The sequence below is a fragment of the Halichoerus grypus genome, chromosome 7 (assembly GCF_964656455.1).
Source record: "Halichoerus grypus chromosome 7, mHalGry1.hap1.1, whole genome shotgun sequence".
In the NCBI taxonomy this organism is placed as follows: Eukaryota; Metazoa; Chordata; class Mammalia; order Carnivora; family Phocidae; genus Halichoerus; species Halichoerus grypus.
Window position 1 is genome coordinate 87,247,466 of NC_135718.1, and position 22,315 is coordinate 87,269,780.

The window sequence follows — 22,315 nt, forward strand, 5'->3', positions numbered from 1 at the left end:
GAAGGACAGATACCATGTGACTCCACCGATAGGAGGTCCCTCGAGGCTGGAGATCCAGAGGCAGAACAGTGGGTGCCAGGGGCCGGCGCAGAGGGGGTCTCGTTTCTTGGGGACAGAGTTTCAGTTTGGGAGGGTGAAAGAGTTCTGGGGGGGGGTGGGGACGGTGGTGATGGTTGTACCACAGCCTGAATGTGCTTGATGCCCAAGAACTGGACACTTTAAAATGGTCAAAATAGTCAATGTTACGTTATGCATATTTTACTACAGTAAAAGAAAACTAATTTTTTTAATTTATGTTTTTAGAGAAGTGGGGAGGAGGGAGAGAATTTTAAGTAGGCTCACGCCCAGCATGGAGCCCAACGTGGGTCTCGAACTCACGACCCTGAGATCAAGACCTGAGCTGAGATCAAGAGTCGGACACTTAACCCACCGAGCCCCCCAGGCGCCCCAAGAAAACTAATTTTAAAAGATAATTCTGTTACTGGATTTATTACTGGACAGCAGTAACTGGGCCCAAGAGAGGAGGCAGAGGGACCTTCTGAGCCCTCGGTGCTCGGCGGCCTGTCCACAGGGCAAAGGCCTGACTAGGCAGCATCGGGAGGGTGGGTGGCCGACAGATTTGCCACCAGGTCACTCAGGGCTCAGCCACGGGAAGCGGAGGGGAAGGTCGGTGTGTTTCTGACCCATTGACCAATGACAATGACAGAATATGAAAGACAGTAACCAGAAAGCGTTCCGAGACAGATGGTGCGAGCATGCCCTTTGATGTTTGAATTTTCAGAATTGTCTTTAATACTGTTATCTTCAAAACGATACATCCTTTTTTTTCCAACAAGAAGACTTAAAAGCCCGCGTGTAAGACCACTGCACATCTCCAAGCCCAGCATGTGTCGGGGTGCAGGACGGCCGGCATCAAACCCGCAGTGGCTCTCGATCCAGTGGGGTCTGGTCAGCGAGCCCCGGCTGCCCCCCCGCTCCCGGGCTTTGGTCTGACAGCACAGGGTCATAAATCTAGTCCCCGGGGGGGTGCTTTGGGGAAGTGCCTCGTCGAACCCTGACACCACCTTAGGATGCAGGGACTGGGGTCCCTATTTTGTAAGTAAGGGACATGGGGTTCACCGAGGTTGCATAAACCGTGAATCCCTGTTCCCCACAGCTAGGCCCAGCCGGTCAGCCAGCCGAACGGCACTGTGGGTGGTGCAGGTGGATTCTCCTGAGAGGGAGACACTAAGCCATCTGACAGCAACGGAGAGAATTCTCCATCCTCGGGGAAGAGGCCTTTCTGGCACCTTCTCCTCTGGCCCTGGGGCTGCACCCAGCCTCACCCCGGTGGTGCTCCGGGGCTATTCTGTGGAGGGGGAAGCCAGCTTCCCAGGCTGGGCTCGGGGAGGGTCGGCAGGTGAGGAGGGCCAAAGGTGCTGGAAGAGAACAGGCTCCCAGCCAGGTCCTCGGCTTCAGCCCCAGCTCTGCCCTCTCTGAGCTGCGCGCCTGGGGCTGGGTATGTAGTATCTGGAAGCCTCGGTGTTCTGTCTGGAACACGGGCATGGACTCAGTGTCTACGCTGAAGGGTCTGTGTGAGCAGCAAACTAGATAAGGTGTTTGCACAGCTTTGCTTATCTGGGGAGGCCAGGGGGGGTCTGCTGGAGGCTCTGGGGGCAAAGGGCAGCAGCTAAGCTTCCCCCTCAGCCCTGGGCTGTCCCAGAGGACACAAGGTCATGCTGTGGCGTGAGAGGCTGCTTCTTAAGAACCCCTCACTTCAGAGCCATGTTCTGTCAGAGGCAGGAGAGTATCTTTAAAGACCCAGGGCCCAGGGGCGCCTGGGTGGCTCAGTCGGTGAAGCGTCTGCCTTCGGCTCAGGTCAATGATCCCAGGGTCCTGGGATCGAGTCCTGTGTTGGGCTCCCTGCTCGGCGGGGAGCCTGCTTCATCCTCTCCTTCTGCCTGTCCCTCCCCCTGCTTGTGCTCCCTCTCCCTCTCTCTGTCAAATAAATAAATAAAATCTTTAAAATAAAAAAAAACCCAGGGCCCGAGTCACCTCCCCAGTGTCATTCCTCCTGCACCCCATGCCCCCATGAATATGCCCGTCGTTGACCTTCTGTGTCTGAAACTGCTGTAGCCGCAGGCGGACACCAGCTCTTGCCACCAGCTTGGAGCCCCCTCTGGGAGAAGGGCACCCCCACGGCCGCGCAGAGCGGAGCTCGGGGCAGGCGCTCACAGGCAGCTGTGGAGTAAAACGGAACCAAACCACAGGGACATACCCCCGTACAGGAGCCTTAACATGTGTCATTATGACACGAGGAGGCTGATCATGGATTATTTTGGGAGTATAGGAGACTGGGAAGAGAGGAAACAGTCTGTTTCACATCCCCCAGTGATAATCTGGGGGAACAGTAACCCGAACGGCCTCATGCTCGTTCCTCCCGCGGAATCATCCTTGCTGTCACCTAACGATGTTGCTTCTCCGCATACGATTTTTACATCTGGCCTCTCTTAACAAGAGTCACAATATTCCATTCTTCTATCTCGGCACCATCATCTAGCCCGCCTTCCCACTTTACTCGCTTCTGCCCAAAAGCTTTCAACATCACTTTTATCGGTAAACCCTGTTTGTATAAATAGCATCTCAGCTGGAACTCTGATACACAAAGCGATAGCAAAGGTATTTCATTCGAATACGTTTGTTTCCCAAATCAAGGTCCTGGCATTTGCTTGGGGTGACGGCAAGCACTAAGCGCACAAAGGGCACAGGGTGCTTGGGGGCCACACAGGCAGGAGTGAGCTGGAACATCGCATCGCATAAGGCAGACCTTTCCCACTGATGTGACACGAGGGCACCAGGCAGAAATACCTATGTCAGAATGTACAAGGCACAGCTACACCCCCAAAAAATATGTTTTCGAGCACAAAAATCAAGGAGTTGTGGTTGTGCAAGGATACTCAAATCCCCCAGCAGCACAGGAGAGCAAGTGGTTGGGAAAGAATTGTGTGCGGAGAGTAGGACCGTTCCGGAACCCGTCTGTTAGCGCCCGGCTCCCCCTGCCGGCAACGGGGGGCGCCTGCCTTCCTCACCGAGCCCAGTGGTGCTTCCGGGGGTGGGCGGGGGAGGAAAACAGAACCCTTTCTACAGGACCGCCATTCCTGCCTGCACTTCAGCTGCCCTCAGACTCTAGTCAACTATCCGCTTCCAGTCATTTTCCTCCACAACCTTCAAAGGCACCCAGGCCTACAAGCAAACGTGTCAAACACACCCCACGGGATACGCCCGACGATCCACTGATGAGTGCGGAACTCGATTTATCGTCTTATAAAATACATCATAGTACTAGACTAGTACGTTCACTCACTCGTTCAGTACGTATTTGCTGAGCACCTTCTACGCACAAGGCATTAACAGAGCAGACAGAAATCTCTGCCATGATGGAAATTATTCTCTATGGGGGGAGAGGTATTTAATAACTAAAGTAACTAGTATGAGAATTGGCAGTACGAAAAAGAACAGGCAGGAAAGAAAGATGTGTATGGAGAAGGGGTAGTTGCCATTTTATTTTTTTAAGATTTTACTTATTTGATACTTTTTTTTAAAGATTTTATTTATTTGACAGAGAAAGAGATAGCGAGAGCAAGAGCGCAAGCAGGGGGAGTGAGAGAGGGAGAAGCAGGCTTCCCACCGAGCAGGGAGCCCAATGCAGGGCTCGATGCGGGGCTCAATCCCAGGACCCTGGGATCATGACCTGAGCTGAAGGCAGACGCTTAATGACTGAGCCACCCAAGTGCCCCAATTTTATTTATTTGAGGGCAAGAGAGAGCAATAGCAGGGGGAGCTGCAGAGGGAGAGGGAGAAGCAGACTCCCCACTGAGCAGGGAGCCCGATGCGGGACTTGGTCCCAGGACCCTGGGATCATGACCTGAGCCAATGCTTAATCAACTGAGCCACCCAGATGCCCGGTAGTTGCTGTTTTAAATGGCGGTGAGAAGTGAGCCATCCCTGTGGGCAGGTGGAGAAAGAACATTCTGGGCGCAGGAACAGGTCAGTGCTGAGCTTTGGGGGTCTAGTGTCTTCATGTTAGGTCTCTTCAAGGCTGTGTGTGTGCTGGTTTGGATTAAGAGAGCTCCCCATGACGCCTTCCCGACCATGCACTAGTGCCCCGAAGTCCAATCTAGCATGAGAGGTGGCTGGTCCAGACTGAAGTGTTGTGAGTCTAAAGCATACACCGGATTTCAAAGACTCGGCACAAAAAACAACAAATTCTCATATTGTTTACATGTTGAAATGAGACTTTGAATATATTGGGATAAATGTTAATTTTATTAATCAAAATTAATTTCACCTATTCCTTTCTCTTTTTTTTTAAAGATTTTATTTGACAGAGAGACACACAGCGAGAGAGGGAACACGAGCAGGGGGAGTGGGAGGGGGAAGCAGGCTTCCCGTGGAGCAGGGAGCCCGATTTGGGGCTCCATCCCAGGACCCTGGGATCACGACCTGAGCTGAAGGCAGATGCTTAACCGACTGCCAGGCGTCCCAACTTATTTCTTTCTCTTAAGATTTATTTATTTTGTGGGGAGGGTAGGGCCAGAGGGAGAGGGAGAAAGAATCCCAGGCAGACTCCCTCTGAGAGTGGAGCCTGACTCAGGGCTCGATCTCATGACCCTGAGATTGCGACCTGAGCAGAAACCAAGAATCAGACGCCCAACTAACAGAGGCACCCAGGAAACCCTCTTCCTCTTAATTTCTTTAAAATATAGGTTTGGGACCCTTGGCTGGCTCAGTCAGTGAAGCATCTGCCTTCGGCTCAGGTCATGATCCCAGGGTCCTGGGATCGAGCCCCGCATCGGGCTCCTTGCTCAGCAGGGAGTCTGCTTCTCCCTCTGCCGCTCCCCCTGCTTGTGCATGCGCTCTTTCTCTGACAAATAAATAAATACTCTTTTAAAAAATAAAATAAAATACATGACTAAAGTAGAAATTGCAACATGTTACAGGGCTGATAAGGAATACGGTTTAATACAGATGTATGAAAACAAGACCATCAAGGACAGGGATGGTAAGTGGACCCATGCAGCTGCAAGACGGCTACATTTTATGTGAAGTGGTACATGAACTCTAGGCAGACTGAAAAACAGATGTCATAACTCCTAGAACATCCACTAAAAAATTATGCAGACAGGAGAGCTAAAAAGCCAATCAATTAAAATGTAACTCTAACATAAACAACTAATCCAAGCAAACACAATAAAATGATAACCCTAAATCTGACTCTACCAGTAATCACAGCTTATGTTAATAAACACGAATTAAAAGCTGGAGTCTGTCCAGAACAGAGAGAAGTGTTAAGATCCAATATGTGCTGTGTATAAGAATGCCACTCACTTTAAGTAGAAAGAGAGAGGCAGAAAGTGGTGTATCATGCACACAGTACATCTTAGAAGACTGGAGAAGCTCTAACTCACTTCAGATACAACAGAATTGGACATAAAAGCTATCAGGAGAGAGAAAGAGGGGAATTTCGTAACAATCAAATGGTCAATTCATTAGGAGGACATAACATAACCTAATAACAGGCCCTCAAACTATGAAGCAAAACTGATCAAAGAAACAGACAATTGCACAAACAGAAGATTTTAACACCTTGCAACACCTGATAAGACACAAAAAATCAGTAAAGACACGGAAGATGTGAACAACAATAGTATTAATTATGTAACCTAACTGGTTTTAGAGAACAAATTCACCCAACATTTTGGAGTACATATTCTTTTCAAGTGAACGTGGAACTTCACCAAGACAGACCATACATATACTGGGTCATGTTAGGAGTCTCAATAAAACTAAGAAGACTGAAATCATAAACACATTCTCTAACCTTGATGAAATTAAAGTACAAATCAGTACCAATAAGATATTTAGGAAACAAAACAGACATCTGCTAATTAGGCCATATGCTTCTAGATAATCAACCCATGGGTCAAAGAATTCACAAGGAAATTAGAAAATATTTACAACTGAATGATAACGAAAATATAACATATTAAAAATTCTGAGATGAAGCCTAAGTAGTGCTTAAAGAAAAACGTGTAACTTTAAACACTTCTACTAGAAAAGTCTAAAATCATGATCTATGACCTATCTTGAGCTAAAGAAAAAAGAGCAAAGTAAATCCACACTAAGTAGAAGAAAGTTAATGATAAAGAGCAGAAATCAATGAAACTGAAAAAGTTGAGAAAAATTAACAAAGCCAGAAGCTGGTTCTTTGAAAATCATCTCAACAAAACTGACAAAGCCCTCGTGAGACTGACTGGGGAAAGTAGCAAACAGAAACCACCAGTCCCAGGATGAAAAAGCAGTTACCACCACGGCTCCTACAAGATATTAAAAGAATAAGGAGGGACTCCTATGAACATCACGTATTCTGTATGTGATATGGATTATATATTGTGTTCTTACAATGAAGCTAGGGAAAACGTTATTAAAATCATGAGAGAAAATATATTGACAGTACTGTACTGTACTGATAGAAAAAAATCCATGTATAAGTGGATCCGTGCTTTCCTGACCTGTGATGTTCAAGGGTCAACTGTGTAACTTACCTAAATGACACAAGATGAAACCAAAAATCTGAATAGCCCTGTATTTATTAAATTAAATCTGTTCTAAAAAACCATCCCACATCCCACTGCAGGCCCAGATGATTTCACACATTAATTCTATAAATACAATAACGAGAAAAGAGGAGGGTCAGAACTGGGTTATTAAAAAGTCAGCTTTACTACTGAACAGGAATAACGGCCAGGAATCAACATTCTGCAGGTTACAAACACCAGACTGTGAAGAACTAGGAAAGCAGCTCCGAAGACATTCATTTCTTCTTCCCCTTCAAAGGCTTGGCAAACAGAGCCGGGTCGATGTGGTCCCTCGCCAGGCCCCTGATGGAGAAGAGCCTGGCCGCGCGCTCCTGCAGGGTGCCCCCACATTTCAGTCCCAGGGCCGTGAGTTCACACTTGAGCCTGTCCAGACCCAGCGCCTCCAGTTCTGCCACGGAACTGAAAGCCAGCAAATCCAGAGTTTGCTGACCAGTATCCTGAGGGGGGAAAGGAAAATATTAAAAACAGACTCCTCCCAATCATGAGGGGCGCCTGGGGGACTCAGTCGGTGAGCGTCTGCCTTCTGCTCGGGTCATGATCCTGGGGTCCTGGGATCGAGCCCCGTGTCGGGCTCCCTGCTCGGTGGGTGAACCACACCCGTTAAGCACTCATGTGGGACATCCACCCCAATTCAGGCATTCAAATGTGATCAACCTGCAGCTTAGAACAGATAAACTATGGAACCAAGGACGCCCCCTGGTGGCAAAACGATACCCATTCCAGAATTTAAAAGGGAAAAACCGAAGGACTTTTTGGGGGGCCGAGGCAAGCTTTGCCCTCATCTGTACTTCTGGTTACGAAACAAAGCTTCGCACTCAGCAGCCGATGGCGAAAAGCATGTTTCATGTTGAGGACTTACTGAGGAACTGTGGCCATCAAGCTGCCCTGGCTCTGAGTGTGGACCCCAACCTACTCACTGTGTTTCCTGATGGGCTTCCCTCCAGTCTGGTGGCGGGCGCGCTCCCCCCAGCCTCTCCAGGCGTGGCCTCGGCAGCTCTGTCCCCATCGGCCTCCGCCTCGGGCTCCTGGGCCGGTCCCATCCCCGCAGCCTCCTCTTCTGTGGGCTCTTCGCCCTCTGTCCCTCCCTCCTCCTCCTGGCCGTTCTCTGTTTCCGTGGCCACTGTCCTGTCCACACGGCACTGAGCAGAGATCTGCCCCGACTCGGCACACACGTCTGCGGAGACAGCGCACACCGAGCCCGGCCCTGGGGCCAGCAGTGGCTCCAGGGACTGAGAGGCTGCACTGGCCACGGCCGCCCCCGGGCAGTGGCAGGGACACCCAGCTGCTGGCTCCACACCATCGAGGCCATTGTCTGCAGCATGCGAGCTCATTCCTGAAGTACTAGGAGCTTCTTCCCAGTCATCATCTGAGGTCTCCGAGCTGGACTCCTCCGCTGTCTCCAGTCCTTCCATGCCCAACCTGCCGGGAGCAACGGAAAGGCTTAACACCACGCACGGCTTCTCTGCTGGACAGAGTTACCATTTGTCCAGGGAACAGCCTCTGTCAGGATCAAAGGATCTGCTCGCTTGAGATGGACAGTAGCTAAGTTTCAGAGAAAGATACTCAGAAGTATAAACGGAGGGAAAAAATTCAGTGAGCCTGAAACCAACCACCCCAAAATTCCAGAGGGAATCTTCTTTACAGTTGTGAATCTCTTTTTTGTTTTTAAGAATTTATTTACTTATTTGAGAGAGAGCACAAGCAGAGGGAGGGGCAGAGGGAGAAGCAGACTCCCCGCTGAGCAGGGAGCCCGACGCGGGACTCGATCCCAGGACCCTGAGATCATGACCTGAGCTGAAGGCAGATGTTTAACCCACTGAGCCACCCAGGTGCCTCTAAATAGTTGTGAATCTCTTAAAACAAAATTGATTTTACCTAAAGCTTTTTTTCCTATCTTGTTCAAGTCTCAACGGTTACAAATGTAGATAAAATAACAAAAACAAATCTTATTAAAAGAAAATCTTATTTTTATTCATAATCGCCCCAAACTGAAAACTACCCAAACTCTCAACAGAACGGTAAAAACAGATGCAATGATACTTGGCAACAAAAAGGACAAGCCACTGGTACATGTAATACCAGCCATGGATTTTAAAAGCATTGTGCTAAGTGAGAGACTCCAGACACAGAGGGCTGCAGGACATTCTGGAAAAGACAGAACCATCGGAACAAACACCACACCAGCACCAGCGCTTGCCGGGGGTAGGGGGCAGGGGGACGGGAATTAACCACAAAGAAGCACATGGGCAATTTTTAGGGAAATGGAAATAGTCCAAATCTTGGTTACATGACTGTATTCCTCAAAACTCACAGATCTAGTCAATAAACAAGTATGAATTCTCTTTAAAGACTATTTATTTGACAGAGAGCTAGAGAGAGAGCACAAGTAAGCAGAGCAGCAGGCAGAGGGAGAGCGAGAGGGAAAAGCAGGCTCCCCGCTGAGCAGGGAGCCCAACGCGGGGCTGGATCCCAGGACCCCAGGATCACGACCTGAGCCAAAGGCGGACACTTAACAACTGAGCCACCCAGGGACCCCAACAAGTATGAATTTTAGTGCATATAAATTGCATCCCAATAAACCTGATTCAACGTCCCCCCCCCCCCAAGCACAATCCCACTACCTTTACTCTCAAAAACACTCAATTCCTATTTCACAAAGAACACCCAAGATTCTCCGCTGGACTTGCACAGTTACACGATCTTTCATTAACAATTATCTTTCTAGCCCCAAAGCAGAGGCCAGCAAGGAAGCAAGATGCGTCTGGACATCATTTTCTAGAACTTGGCCCAAGGGAAGTGAGCTAGTGGCCGGCGGACTGAGTGGGCAGGGGGAGCGCCAAGCAGCAGCATGGACAAGACAAGGCGCTGTCGTGCTTTTCAGCTGCAAGTACAAAAGTGGGCCAAGCGAGCTCTGGCGGTGGCCACAAGACCTCAGTAACGACTGAAAACCCACAGAGAAAACAGAACAATTTGGAAAGTACAGCCGTGGCTTCCAGCTAGAATTTCTGAAAGTTAACTCTTTCAGCACCAGTCATTCGAGTATAAAGGGATTCCTACTTGATCTTTCACTAAGGAAAAGCCGTCCCTTCGCTTCCGTTGCCGGCACGCAGGGCAGAAACCACGAGGAGCATGCACCGTGTGACGGCCGTGGACACCTGAGGACTGAAGCACTCTGGAAACGTCCGTGCTCCCACCAAACCTTACTTTAAAAAGCGTTTACGCCAGACAGGCAAAAGGAAATGTCAGGCTGCACAGACCTCCCTGGGAGGACGATGAAGCGCACTTACCAAAAGCACTTCCTTTTCCCTGCACTGGCTCCTCGGTCCGTTTTTGACTGGTGGGGTCTTTTCCGACTCTCACTGATTTCGGCCGAAACCATCTTGCTGGAGGCAGCCTGCATACCTAACCGGAAATGTTCCCAACTCAGTTACGTTATCAGAAGTGAGTATAACTGGAGACGTTACCAACAGCATGGACAGCAAACACAGCCACATTGCAGTCTAAAGCTCGAGTTTGTTAACGTTCCAAAATTTAATACGGCTAAAATGGACTGGACTCAAGTTTACACAGGTTCAAAGTACTGAGCATTCGGGCTCTGGAACCAAAGGCCCATCTGTAGTCCTGAGCCTGACGGGTGCATCCCGGCCTCCCCAGACCTGACGGTCCATCCCCTGCTACTCACTGCTTGTACAGTGTTACGTGATAACCTTTTGATTGAAAAGATTCCTTTGTATTCAGTGGAACCCACAAGAACCCTAGCATAATGCTTTAGATGCTAAAAAAAAAAAAAAAAAAAGCTAATCATTCTCATTAAAAACCATTAAAAAAAAAAAACCCTGGACCTAAAACTAGAAGCAAGCAAACAAGGTCAACACCTCCTGAGGACTTGGTGTATCCCCCACGAAGCACAAATGTTCTTACCTGGGGCCCATGGGCCCCCAGAATTCAAGAGTCAAGTACATCACATATTGTGTGTGTGCTCTTTTTTTTCTGGGGTATAAGGCATACTGTTTATTGCTATTATTACTTTGAAAGATTTTACTTATTTAAGAAAGAGTGCATGTGCACGCAGGGCGCAGAGGGAGAGGGTCAGGCCGACTCCCCGCCAAGCACGGAGCCCAATCCCACGACCCCAAGATCACGACGTGGGCCGAAATCCAGAGTTGGACGCCGAACCGACGGAGCCCCCCAGGCACCCCCGTTCTGGGTATTACAGAGGGGAGGGGTCCCACAGCTTTCCCGATTCTCAGTCTGTGACCCACGAAGACTCCAGAGCGACAGTGCGGCTTCCGCGAGGCGCCCCCATGCTCACCTCTGAGCACGGAGTCCTCCAGGCGCTCGGCCATGTCATGGCACTGCTGCTGGTACACGGGGCTGGCGAAGCAGTGCCGGGGCTCCGCGAGCTTCCGCTGCAGCCGCTCCAGGCGCTTCTGCTCCTTCCCGGCCTCCCGCTCGGCTTGCTGTCTCACCCACTCGGCCATTCTGGGGCGGGCGGGAGACACGGCGCTGACCAGACAGATCACGCACACGCCTGCTGATACGTGACGAGCCCCCACCCCCGACGAACCCACACTGTCCCGGGCCTGCTGGGAGGACCCCCTCAAGCCCGACGGGAATTATTAAACGATGGAAAGAGCTACGGCCAGAAGGAGTGAGAGCACTCATCTCCCAAGGCTACAGTTCGACATGCACGGCACGTGGACCACCACCGCCAGGAACATGCGTTGCTATCGTCAAAGAAATTAACACAGCGGGCAGCTTACGCTTTCTCATGGTTGACATCTCGTAGCCTCCTTCCACTGAGGTCCCGGCAAGCTTCTCGATTGGTTGTCTTCTCAATCTGAGCACCAAGCGCTCGGAGCATAGATCCAAACCCTGCGCAAATATATTTGGAGAAAGCAGGTTAAAAAGCGTTCCAGGGGGGCGCCTGGGTGGCTCAGTCGGTGAAGCGTCTGCCTTCGGCTTGGGTCGTGGTCCCAGGGTCCAGGGATCGAGACCCACATCTTCTCCCTCTCCCACTACCCCCTGCTTGTGTTCCCTCTCTCGCTGTGTCTCTATCAAATAAATAAATAAAATCTTAAAAAAAAGAAAGGGTTCCAGGACGGATAAATGCCAATTTGTGAACTTGCTATTATATCACAAGATTAAAAGTGATCTCTTTGGGGCACCTGAGTGGCTCAGTCGGTTAAGCATCTGACTCTTAGTTTTGGCTCAGGGTCATGAGATCACGCCCCCACATCGGGCTCCAAGCTCAGTGAGGAGTCTGCTGAAGTTTCTCTTTCTTTCTCCCTCTGCCCCTCCCGTGCTCACACTCTCTCTCTCTCTAAAATAAATAAATCAATCTTTAAAAAAAAAAAAAAAAAAAATCTTTTTTTTTTTTTTTTTTTTTTTAAAGAAAGGGACATCAAGATTCAGCCCAGACATCGAAGGTAAAAATATTGATAAACCTCATTCAACCTTGTGCCTCTCGCCCTTCCTCTTATATTTCTGAAATACTGTATCTGCACCACTGGGATATTTTTTTTAAGATTTTAATTTATTTGATAGAGTGCGAGTGAGAGAGAGCACGAAGGGGGTTGGGGGGTGCAGAAAGGGAGGGAAGAGCAGACTCCCAACTGGGCAGGGAGCTCAATGTGGTTCGATCCCAGGACCCCGGGATCATGACCTGAGCCAAAGGCAGACGCTTATTCAACTGAGCCACCCAGGCGCCCCCACTGGTGTATTTTAGAGGGCTTTACCCAGTGCCACAGATCCCAAGGTTTCCAGATTAATAACTTAAAAAATGCTATGGTGACCTTTTGCAGTGAATTTCAAAGGAAAAGCAATTTTAAGTTGTCCCTGGTTGATATGATAAACTTCATTCTTACTGACACAATTTCAAACAGCAGGATGATTATAATGAGATGCCAGCCAGCTCTCTAAAAACCAAACCAAATCACTGCGGATTTTGAGAAAGCTTCAGGATGACATGTTAGCGCATCAGGAGAAATACCCAGAACTGCCCATATTCCATTTTTGCTTTTAGTTTCTCTTCTCTATTCTTAGATATGTTCATACAACAACGACCTCAATCTACCCCAATCTGTAAATGGCTATATTCCACAGGCTGACTTTAGTCCTCCCTTGGAACTACAATGACCTGACAAAATCTTGCTAAAAAGCAGAAGAAGATTTAACTATAATGATCCTCTCTCTTCATCCAATTTCCCCAAAGTTTTAGAACCTAATCGCCTAAGAGCTATCCTGCTGGCAAGGGTAGAAATTATATTCGGGGGGCGCCTGGGTGGCTCAGTTGTTGGGCGTCTGCCTTCAGCTCAGGTCATGATCCCGGAGTCCTGGGATCGAGCCCCACATCAGGCTCCCTGCTTGGCAGGAGGCCTGCTTCTCCCTCTCCCACTCCCCCTGCCTGTGTTCCCTCTCTCGCTGTCTCTCTGTCAAATAAATAAATAAATAAAATCTTAAAAAAAAAAAAAAAGAAATTATAATCAGACAATATATTCCTCAGAAAGAATAAAAGAAAAAATACTCAAAACTAGGAAAGTGAATAAAGGATTTCATATGGCAGAATGAGACCTGCACACCCCAGAGGCCTGCCCAGGGCTAGAGACTGCGGCTGTGACACACAGAGGTAGCCAACATGCAGGTCCTACCTCCTTTTCCACCTCGGAGCCTGGGTTCCAAACTATACACGGCCCCATGCCGCACTCCGTCACTGGTGTCCACGAGGGATCCATTGCACTTCACAAAGAAGCATTCCACTGGAACATCCTAGAGACAGGTTTGGGGTTTTTAAATGAGGTTTAAATGGGGTTTTTAAAAGTCTCCTGCAGGAAGGGGCCTAGCCCATTATGTTTTTATTACTCCGGTTATAAGCACATAGCATGTGTTCCATTAGTATTTGTTGGACTGAAAATCCCAAGAAAAAAAGTCACTTCCTAGGACTTATTCAGGGTATGACTTTTTCCTAACACCTCATCATGATATGCACAAGAACTTGTCCTCTTTCGGGTGAAGATAAGAACCGTTCTCTTCTTCTCTGATAGGAAATCAGAGTCAAGGTGGAAAACTACATGAGGCTCAGACCCAGTAACTCTGCAAGGCCCTTTTTCTCTTGATTTTTTTTAAACCAGTAATATCAAGTTGCACAAGTTTAAAAGTGACAATACACATCTGAAAAGTGTAGATAAGGACAAGCAGGAGGAGGGAAGGAGACGACAGTATGGGCTGCCTACACCTACATCAGCTGTAGCAGGTGGAGGGCCAGCTGGTCTTTTCTGCCCATGTCCCCGAGTTACAGCGGAAGCCCCAAGTACCCCCACACCCACTCTGTAGATTTCAAACATTCTCAGAGCAAGTGATGAATAGAACATATGAAAGAAGACTCACACACCAACAGAAAGGAAAAACGCCCAACTGGTATCTTCCCGAAGTGGACACAATAAATGTTCGTTCCGGACCACATCCCACGGCCATTTCAATGGGACCCACCTGTTCATTCAATATATACTAATCAAGTCCCTATTTGCCAGGTACTTTCACATGTTGGGATACTGTAGTGAATAATACAGCAAGTACAGACCCTGCCTTTTTCCTAGCGGGGAAAGACAGAGAACGACCAGATGAATGCTATCCGATGGCCATGGTGATAGGCAGGCTGAAGGGGATAGTGTGTGTGGATGGCTGTGCCGGTCATCTATCTAACATATACAGTTAGTCAAGAAAAGCCTCTCTGATCAAGTGTCATTTTAGCAGAGAATGAAGGAAAGGGAGAGAACAAGCCACGTGGCTATCTGGGGGAAGAGCATTCCAGAGGTAAAGAGGGGCAGCAGGAATAAGCCCAGAGTATTCGTGGAACAGCAACATGGCCAACGTGGCTGAAAGACGTCTGCCAAAGGGAAATGGGAAGGCCTTTAAAAGCCCCTGTAAGAACTTTGGGTTTCACTCCGAATAAAGCCACTACAGGGTGTGGAACAGATTGAAAGTGGAGTTATATTCTTTTTTTTTTTTTTTTTTTTTAAAGATTTTATTTGTTTGACAGAGAGAGACACAGCGAGAGAGGGAACACAAGCAGGGAGAGTGGGAGAGGGAGAAGCAGGCCTCCCACAGAGCAGGGAGCCCGATGCGGGGCTCGATCCCAGGACCCTGGGATCATGACCTGAGCTGAAGGCAGACGCTTAACGACTGAGCCACCCAGGCGCCCCTGAAAGTGGAGTTATATTCTTAAAGGATCGCTCTAGTTGTTAAACTGGAAATAAGACTAGAGAAGCAGAGACATCAGTGACATCAGCTAGGTGAGCAATGAAGGCCATTTGTCTCAGGGGTAGTGACAGAAGGGGATGAGAAACGGGGGTGGGGGGTCCCCTAAGGTTCTGGAGGTGGGCAGTGAGAGCCACAGAGCAATGAGAGAGGAGTCCAAACATTTGGCTTGACTAACAGGAAACTGAGTTGGCATTTGTTAAGAGTGAGAAGCACGTTTGGGGGAGAGTTCCAGTCTCATTTTTTTTTTTTAAAGATTTTATTTATTTGAGAGAATGAGAGAGAGAGAGAGCACAAGAGGGGGGAGGCTCAGAGGGAGAAGCAGACTCCCTGCTAAGCAAGGAGCCTGATGTGGGACTCGATCCCAGGACTCCAGGATCATGACCTGAGCCGAAGGCAGTCACTTAACCAACTGAGCCACCCAGGCGCCCCTCCAGTCTCATTTTTGATGTGTTGGTTTGAAAGGTCTTACAGCCACATGCAGATGCTGAGGAACCTGGTGCGGACACAAGTCTGCAGTCTGGGGACAAGGTCTGGGCTGGAAATTTCCATCTGGAAGACGTCAGCACGCCAGTGGTACTCACCGCCCTGAGCATGGATGGAGTGTCCCGCAGGAGGGAGGAGGCTCCGGAACAAAGATCAGAAGACCCAGTCGCCGCTGCCCCAAGGTTCAGACATCAGGGAGACAAGGAGGCAGCAGCAAGAGGAAGTGGAAGGGAGGCTAGTGAGATGGACGTGCGGACAAGCGAGCAAAGTGTGCCAAGGAGCGAATGTTGGAGTGTGCCCACAGATGCCGACAGGCCCAGAGACAGGAGGACTGGAAACCGACCATCGGGTATGGCACGCGTGGCAGGAGGTAGTCATTCACAGTAACGGAAGAAGGGAAGGCAGAATGTACGGCAACGAGGTAGGGGCACTGGAATGAGGACGAGGAAGGTCTCTCCTGACTGCCTGTATTTTCTCATTGAAAACAAAGTATGGGCCTCGAGATGGGAGAAGTACTGGAGATTTTATTAAAGAGAGGAGGTCGGAGAGCCACGCAGAAGAGTGAGAGCGATGAACTCGGCACTGCTTCCCAAGCCTTTTCACACCACGGTGTACAGAAAACACATCCGGGGGACACGGGGAAATGAGCAAAGCTCCTGAGGCACCCCCAGATTCTGCCCCACTGCCGGAGGGCTGCAGGGATCAGTATCTCCGCAGTCCTCCACCCCAGCGGAAGCCCACTCTGGCCTGGGGATATACAGCAGAAGTGCAACGCATCACGAAGGTCGTCCGTGTTTGTGCATTTACGGTAAGACTGATCTGTGTCACTGCCCAGATAGCAGGCAGAATCGATGGATTTAAGGTAACTGGCGTTTTCCCAGGCAAATGCGCTAGCAGAAGAGAGGAGCAAAGGAGCTCAGACTACACGCAGGCATGTGACTAACAGGAAGGACTATTCCTGTCTGTAAAATACTGTCCACTTTTAAGAGTTGTACAGATTAAATGCGGTATGTAATGTACCTCGTGGTTTTTTACGTTTATGAATGAAAAGCTACTTTAGCTTCTCTTAATATTTTCTGTGTCCAGTGGGTATGTATTTCTAAAAATCTAAACAACCTTAAAAGACATTAATGTGAAGGCAGAAAGATTATTATATACACCGTACTTTGTTTCCAAACAGAATTGCTTGTTAAACAAAACAACTGATCAACAAAATTGCATTTTCTACTTAAGATTGTTATCAATAAGGGCACCTGGGTGGCTCAGTTGGTTAAGCGACTGCCTTCGGCTCAGGTCATGATCCTGGAGTCCCGGGATCGAGTCCTGCATCGGGCTCCCTGCTCAGCAGGGAGTCTGCTTCTCCCTCTCCCGCTCCCCACTCTTGTGCTCGCTCTCTCTCACTCTCTCAAATAAATAAATAAAATCTTTAAAAAAAAAAAAAAAGATTGTTATCAATAATCACTAGTAGGAAAAAAGGATAAAGGAAATTTAGAATCAATTTAAGGGTCTTTGACCATCTGCGTTTTATATAGTATTTCAAGCACAAAGTAGTGTTCGTTTTAGCCCAATCAGCCTAAGGCCACCAGAGACAAATGTGTAGTTCACCAAAGTCAAATTCATTGACTCACTGCCACAAGGGGTGGGGGCTGCACACAAGAGGAATCCTTGGGTGTCTCACAACCAACAAAAAACAATTATTATAGGATTTGGGGCAAGGGTGGAGTTTAGGTGAAATTTAAATGAAAGTGTTTTGAGAGGCTCAAAACAAAGCAGAGCTGTGTGTAAAAAGGGGCAACATCAAGTCAAGACTGTGAAGTAGACTGGATCCAGACCCCTGTTTCCTTGGAAACGACAAAGTTAAGATAAATACGGAATGTTGTGTTCAGAAACTCCTAATCTGAAGCTCTGCACCTGGGCTGGAAATTTAGAGTGCTTTCTCTATATCAAAGTGACTCAGAGTCTCAAGGCAAGAGTGGGATGCTTCATTCTCACTGATAAAATTTCAAACAGCAAAGTGTCTTGTAGTCTATAATTTTCCAGATCAAGGTTTCTTAGTGAATCAGAAAGCAGCAGACTTCCAAGGGAGTCATTATGACATTTTACAACTGCACCATGTCCTCGGGAGAAATACCGTTTCCTATTAACTTTGCAGCTGGCTTTATCTGTGTCTGTTATCCTAGCCTGAAGAACAGCAGGGCAGATTTTTACTTTTTCTGTGGACTCCAACACTGCCCTCATCCTGTGTCAGAATAATTTTGTTTCAGAACGCACAGATGTGAACTTGAGCTATTTTAATTTCTTCCAGTATCTCATCAAATGCCCTTTTATAAGTTTCTTGTTTCTGTTCACAAATGTTATGGTCCTATTTCTTGAGCACCTGACAGAACCATCCATTTATATTTCTTCCTTCCTACTTAAAATTATTTTTTCCAATACTCTCATAATTAAAATCCTATTTTTTCTGGTCATTTTGGATCAACTGTCAAGAGATAAGAGTTATTTTCAGACATATTAAAATCCATCTATTTTGTAAGATATTTCCCCACCCAGATGGTCAAAAACAGTTCTGACACTTTCTAGACTGGACTGCAGCGTAGAAAGACAAATGGGGAGGCTGAAAAACCACATTATTTGCAAAGACACGTTGCTTTTTCATGGAACTCGTCCAAATAAAGATTCGGTTTCCACTGCAGTGTTAAAATGTGTGAAGCCAATAAATAACAAGCAGAAGAAACAGACTAGGGAAATAAGGATGAAGTGAGGTTATAAAGAAAAACATACTAGATCAAGGGCCAAAATTAAAATTAGATTTGGGGAGATCACCAAATTCTTTTTTTTTTTTAAGATTTTATTTATTAATTTGAGAGAGAGAACGAGAGAGAGAGAGAGAGAGAGCACATGAGAGGGGGCAGGGTCAGAGGGAGAAGCAGACTCCCTGCTCAGCAGGGAGCCCGATGGATCACCAAATTCTTTAGGTAACTGAACAGGTTTAATGTCTCACTGCTGGGAGAAGCTCACTGGCTTGACAATTCCGTAAATCACACATGTAACTTTAGAAGTCCGTGACAGTTTTTCAAAAATATGCACGGGCAAATGCGACCATCAGAGGATCAGTGAAAACATCTAAACGACAGACCCCGAGAACCCACGCCCTCGTGTGGGACACGTGTGTGAGTGCTCGGCCCCGACCAGAGACCAGATGAACCCACTGCCCTCCCAACCACCCTCTGGCCTCGGTCTGGACATGAAAATACTCCTCTACGTTGGAGCCAACAGGGCTGTGCAGTGGACAACACGCACATCATAGAAGCACAGGATGAATGCAACGGAAACGGAAGGAAATGCGCCCTAAAAGCCATCTGCGCCAAATGCCTCATTTGCACACGAAGAAACAACGCCAGGGTTTCTGTTCGTCCACACCGAGGGCGGGACTAAGCGCCTGTGAGCCGAGGGGTTGTTCCCCCTCCTGTAGGGACACGAAACCACCGCCACCCCAAAACAAAAGCAAAGCAAAGCCTCAGCATCAGTCTGAAGCACCTTAAAACTGGGGAGCCCTCAGCCTCAAAAACTGAAAACCCCAAGGAACGGATGCGCCCCGACCCACCCTCTCCCCACCCAATCCTGCTCCCCGTCCGCCTCGCTGCCCTTCCTTCCAGGAAGCGCGAGCCTCACCCGATCTTGGCAGTGTCGGTGGATCACATCTCGTACGGAGCACCGGGCCGAGGCACACCGCACAGCCTCGCAACCGAAGCCGGGGCAGCGAACCCACACCAGCGGCGCGCCGTCCGCCATTTCAGCTAGCTCCGGGACCTCCTGGTCCCGGGGACAAGGTACCGCCCCTCGCCCAGCGCGTCTTGATGGCGTCACGGGGCCTTCCGCGCCCCGCCCCCACACCCTCCGCTCGCCCCGCCCCCCCGGGGCCAGTCACGTGAGCCGGGCCCCCGCGCCGTGCCGCGCCAGCGGGGGAGGGGAACAGGAAGGGCCTGGAGGAGGCCGATAAGGCGGCGGAGCGCGAGGGCGAGGCGTTGCTAGGAGACACTGCTGGGGCGGGGCTCGGGGGGAGTGTGTATAAAAGGCTGCCGCAGGGTCGGATTTCGAGCGTTCTGGCCGCGAGCGATAAGGCGCTGGCGAGGCGCCGCCCCGCAGGCTCCGGTCGCGTCCCTGGCGCTGCGCGGTTATTTTTGGGTCGCGGGAAGCAGGGGCTGGAGGAGGCGCGCTCCCTGGGGGCGCGAGGAGAGGTGCTGCAGTCCCGGAAGCGGTGGGGGCGGCCTTCTCGGCCCCGGAGACGCCCCCCCGCCACCCCAGGGCCCGGGAGCGGCGGCGGGGCTGCCCCTCGGTCTCTGCCGGCCGCGCGCGGTCCCTTCTTCCTTCCTCCTCCTGGCGCCGGGTGCAGGGTGCTTGCCGCGAGTGGGCCCCGCGGGGGGCGGGGGGGGGCCCAGGGCCATCGGGCTGCCGGCCCGCAGCCCCCACGCTCGCAGTGAGGACGCCTGGCCGAGGAAACTCCACGGAGGCTCCGAAGTCGCTTCACTGTGGCGGCGGGAGCACGACTGGAAAGCCACGGCCTGTGAAGTTAGGGATTCTGACTGTGATCAGATCAATCGCCCTGTAGGGAAACAGGGAAAGAAAGGGCCTCGGTGGGGCTTCCTCTGGCGCAAGAAAAACGACCCCAAATGCTGAGGCCGTGGTGCCTGGAGAGCAGCGCTTTGCAGAGTGGCTCTTGCGGTGACCGTGGCTGCACGGAGTCCCGGGGTGCCTCACCAAGTATGGAAAGGCAGTCCGGACCCTGGACAGCTCGAGCCCCTCTATACCCCCCTCCCCGCTCTCCGTCCCCAGTGTCCCCGAACAAGCCACCTCCAGAGATCCAAGCCCCAAGCCTCTTTGTTTATTCACCATTTCTTCCTTCTTGGGATTAAAAAAAAAAAAAAATGGCTATTTCAAAGGTCTGGGGGTCTTCCTCTCCCCCCAAGTAACCAGACAAACGAGCAGTTTAGCTTTACACAACGTTTTTGCCTCGGTGATTTATACGTGTAAGATTAATTCGTCCTTTTCAGTAAGGAAAGTCCACGTCGTTTATTACTAGCATTCTATCTCCCCCTTCTGAAACCCCAGGTCTGAATGAAATTGTTCACCCTTTATCTCCTGTTGCATTTAAATTCCTATTGTCGAAAAAATCCTAAGTATTGAATAGGCATTGCCATTTCAAATATGAAATAACTATTGTTATTAACGATTGCCTTTTCAAAGATACATATTTACTGAGCAATATATAAGCCGCTCCTAAACCTTCACACTGAGCATATAGCACCGTGATGTACACCAAGTAGAAGTCAAATAAATATTAACTGGCTATTTGATGAATCACTAAGGTAGTAAGTCAAATTATTCCCAATGTACGTCTGAAGAAATTTATTTTGCACTAGTATAGCACTTTCTATCCTAAGAATGCAGACTTCAACTTGGATTGGTGGTTTTAAAATTCATTTAAATAGTCCGGAAACTGAGGACCCTAAAGTCAGGGCTATAGCCAAGAACACATGGGTAGAGGAAAATTTAAAAATAGAGCTGATGAGCTGGGTGGCTGAGAGTCTACAGTGGTGTCCGGTAGGCACTGCTGTGTGGCCAGACTGGTCAGTGGTTATGGAAAAGGAGAGACAGCTTCTGCCACCTTCCCCACCTCAGAGTGGTAGGCAGGGAAGGGACAGGAAGGTACATTAGGGTTGGGACCAGTAGGTGGTGAGTGGGTGGAGGCCAGTTCCTCTTTCAGCAAAATAGTGTAGCCGCGCTCTTGGGACCGTCTTTGCTGTCCTTTCCAATAAGCCCACACTTTGTTCCCGCCCATCTCCTCCGAAAGATCACGCTAGCTCTACTTTGCTTTTTGAGGACTGGTTCCCATGCCGGGAAGACACTGCGAGAGCATCCTGAGGCCATGTGGAATAATTGTTCACTGCCAGGAAATGACATCTCCAGACAATGTTTGTGTGGCAACCCATGACGGGCTCAGTTGAGCCAAAACGTCATGCTGGTCTGCAAGAACAGGAAGCAGGGCTGTCCACTCCGGCAGTTTTTATAAATGACAGCGAGGTTCCCAAACTAGTGAATTTGCAGACTATATCCCTGTGCGACAGGCAGGTCACACTTCTGTGCTTTCAGCCACTTTCACGCTCAGAGGCAGGGACAGGAGGTCGTTAATGCCATCTTTAGGACAAAAGACAATGGTACAGCCCTGCTCCTCCCGTGCCCCAAACGCAGAAGTGCTATAAAGTCCTAAATTGGCAAGCGTTGCCTTATAGATAGTTCCAACCCCAGGAACAATGAGGTCAGCTCCTAGGATGGAAAAACAGCTTCTGGGTAAGAGCCGTGTAGTCCACACTGGGTGGTGGACGGTGTGGGAGGTGGAACTTGAAGCAAGGACCCGAGGCGTGTGGCTGCCGGAGAAGGCACAGCTCCACCTTCCTTCCTGTATTGGACAGAAGGAACCGGGACACGTCAAGGGCGAGGTGGAGTTGAGAGGTGGAAGAAGCGTGTGTTTAGCCCTGGTGCTGGGAAGGAGCTTGAGAGGGCGGAAGCGAAGAGTAGGTTGGAAGTGCGGGGACGAGGGAAGCAGCTGGACCCACAGCCAGTGCTGCGTGCCTCAGAAGCCCACCTCTTTGGAGGCGTCAGCAAGAAGAAAGATCTTCATGCGGGCGGATTTACATCAGTACACGCTGTCCCTCCTGGTTGCCCCGATAGTACCTTGCGCGTTGTATTGTTTACCTTGGGCGGTTGTCATTCTCAGGTCGCCATCGAAGAATGCTGTTACGTGGGATAATGTTAATTTCAGTCATGCCACTCACCGTGCCAGAATTATAAAGCAAAATTGGTGGAGCATCCGTCTTCCCTACATGTGGTATTTCGGCGCTGGAATGTTTTCAACATTGACATTCAATTTCCCTCTT

At 49.4% G+C, this 22,315-nt stretch overlaps 1 protein-coding gene across 2 annotated transcripts; it reads right to left on the bottom strand.

Annotated features, from left to right (window-relative positions):
- Window positions 1–6,739: 6,739 nt before the first annotated feature.
- SDE2 (spliceosome associated SDE2) lies at window positions 6,740–19,236 on the bottom strand. 2 transcript variants are annotated; one of them, XM_036118056.2, is made up of 7 exons: window positions 19,053–19,236; window positions 13,289–13,406; window positions 11,402–11,513; window positions 10,951–11,144; window positions 9,926–10,040; window positions 7,556–8,057; window positions 6,740–7,075 (listed from the first exon to the last, which is right to left on the bottom strand). In XM_036118056.2, exons 1-7 carry the CDS (start codon window positions 19,170–19,172, stop codon window positions 6,854–6,856), a joined length of 1,383 nt encoding a protein of 460 aa, XP_035973949.1. In that variant the 5' UTR covers window positions 19,173–19,236; the 3' UTR covers window positions 6,740–6,853. The 2 variants fall into 2 exon arrangements, with proteins under 2 accessions (XP_035973949.1, XP_035973950.1); XM_036118057.2 differs by having other exon boundaries at window positions 10,951–11,120; window positions 19,053–19,234.
- Window positions 19,237–22,315: the final 3,079 nt, after the last annotated feature.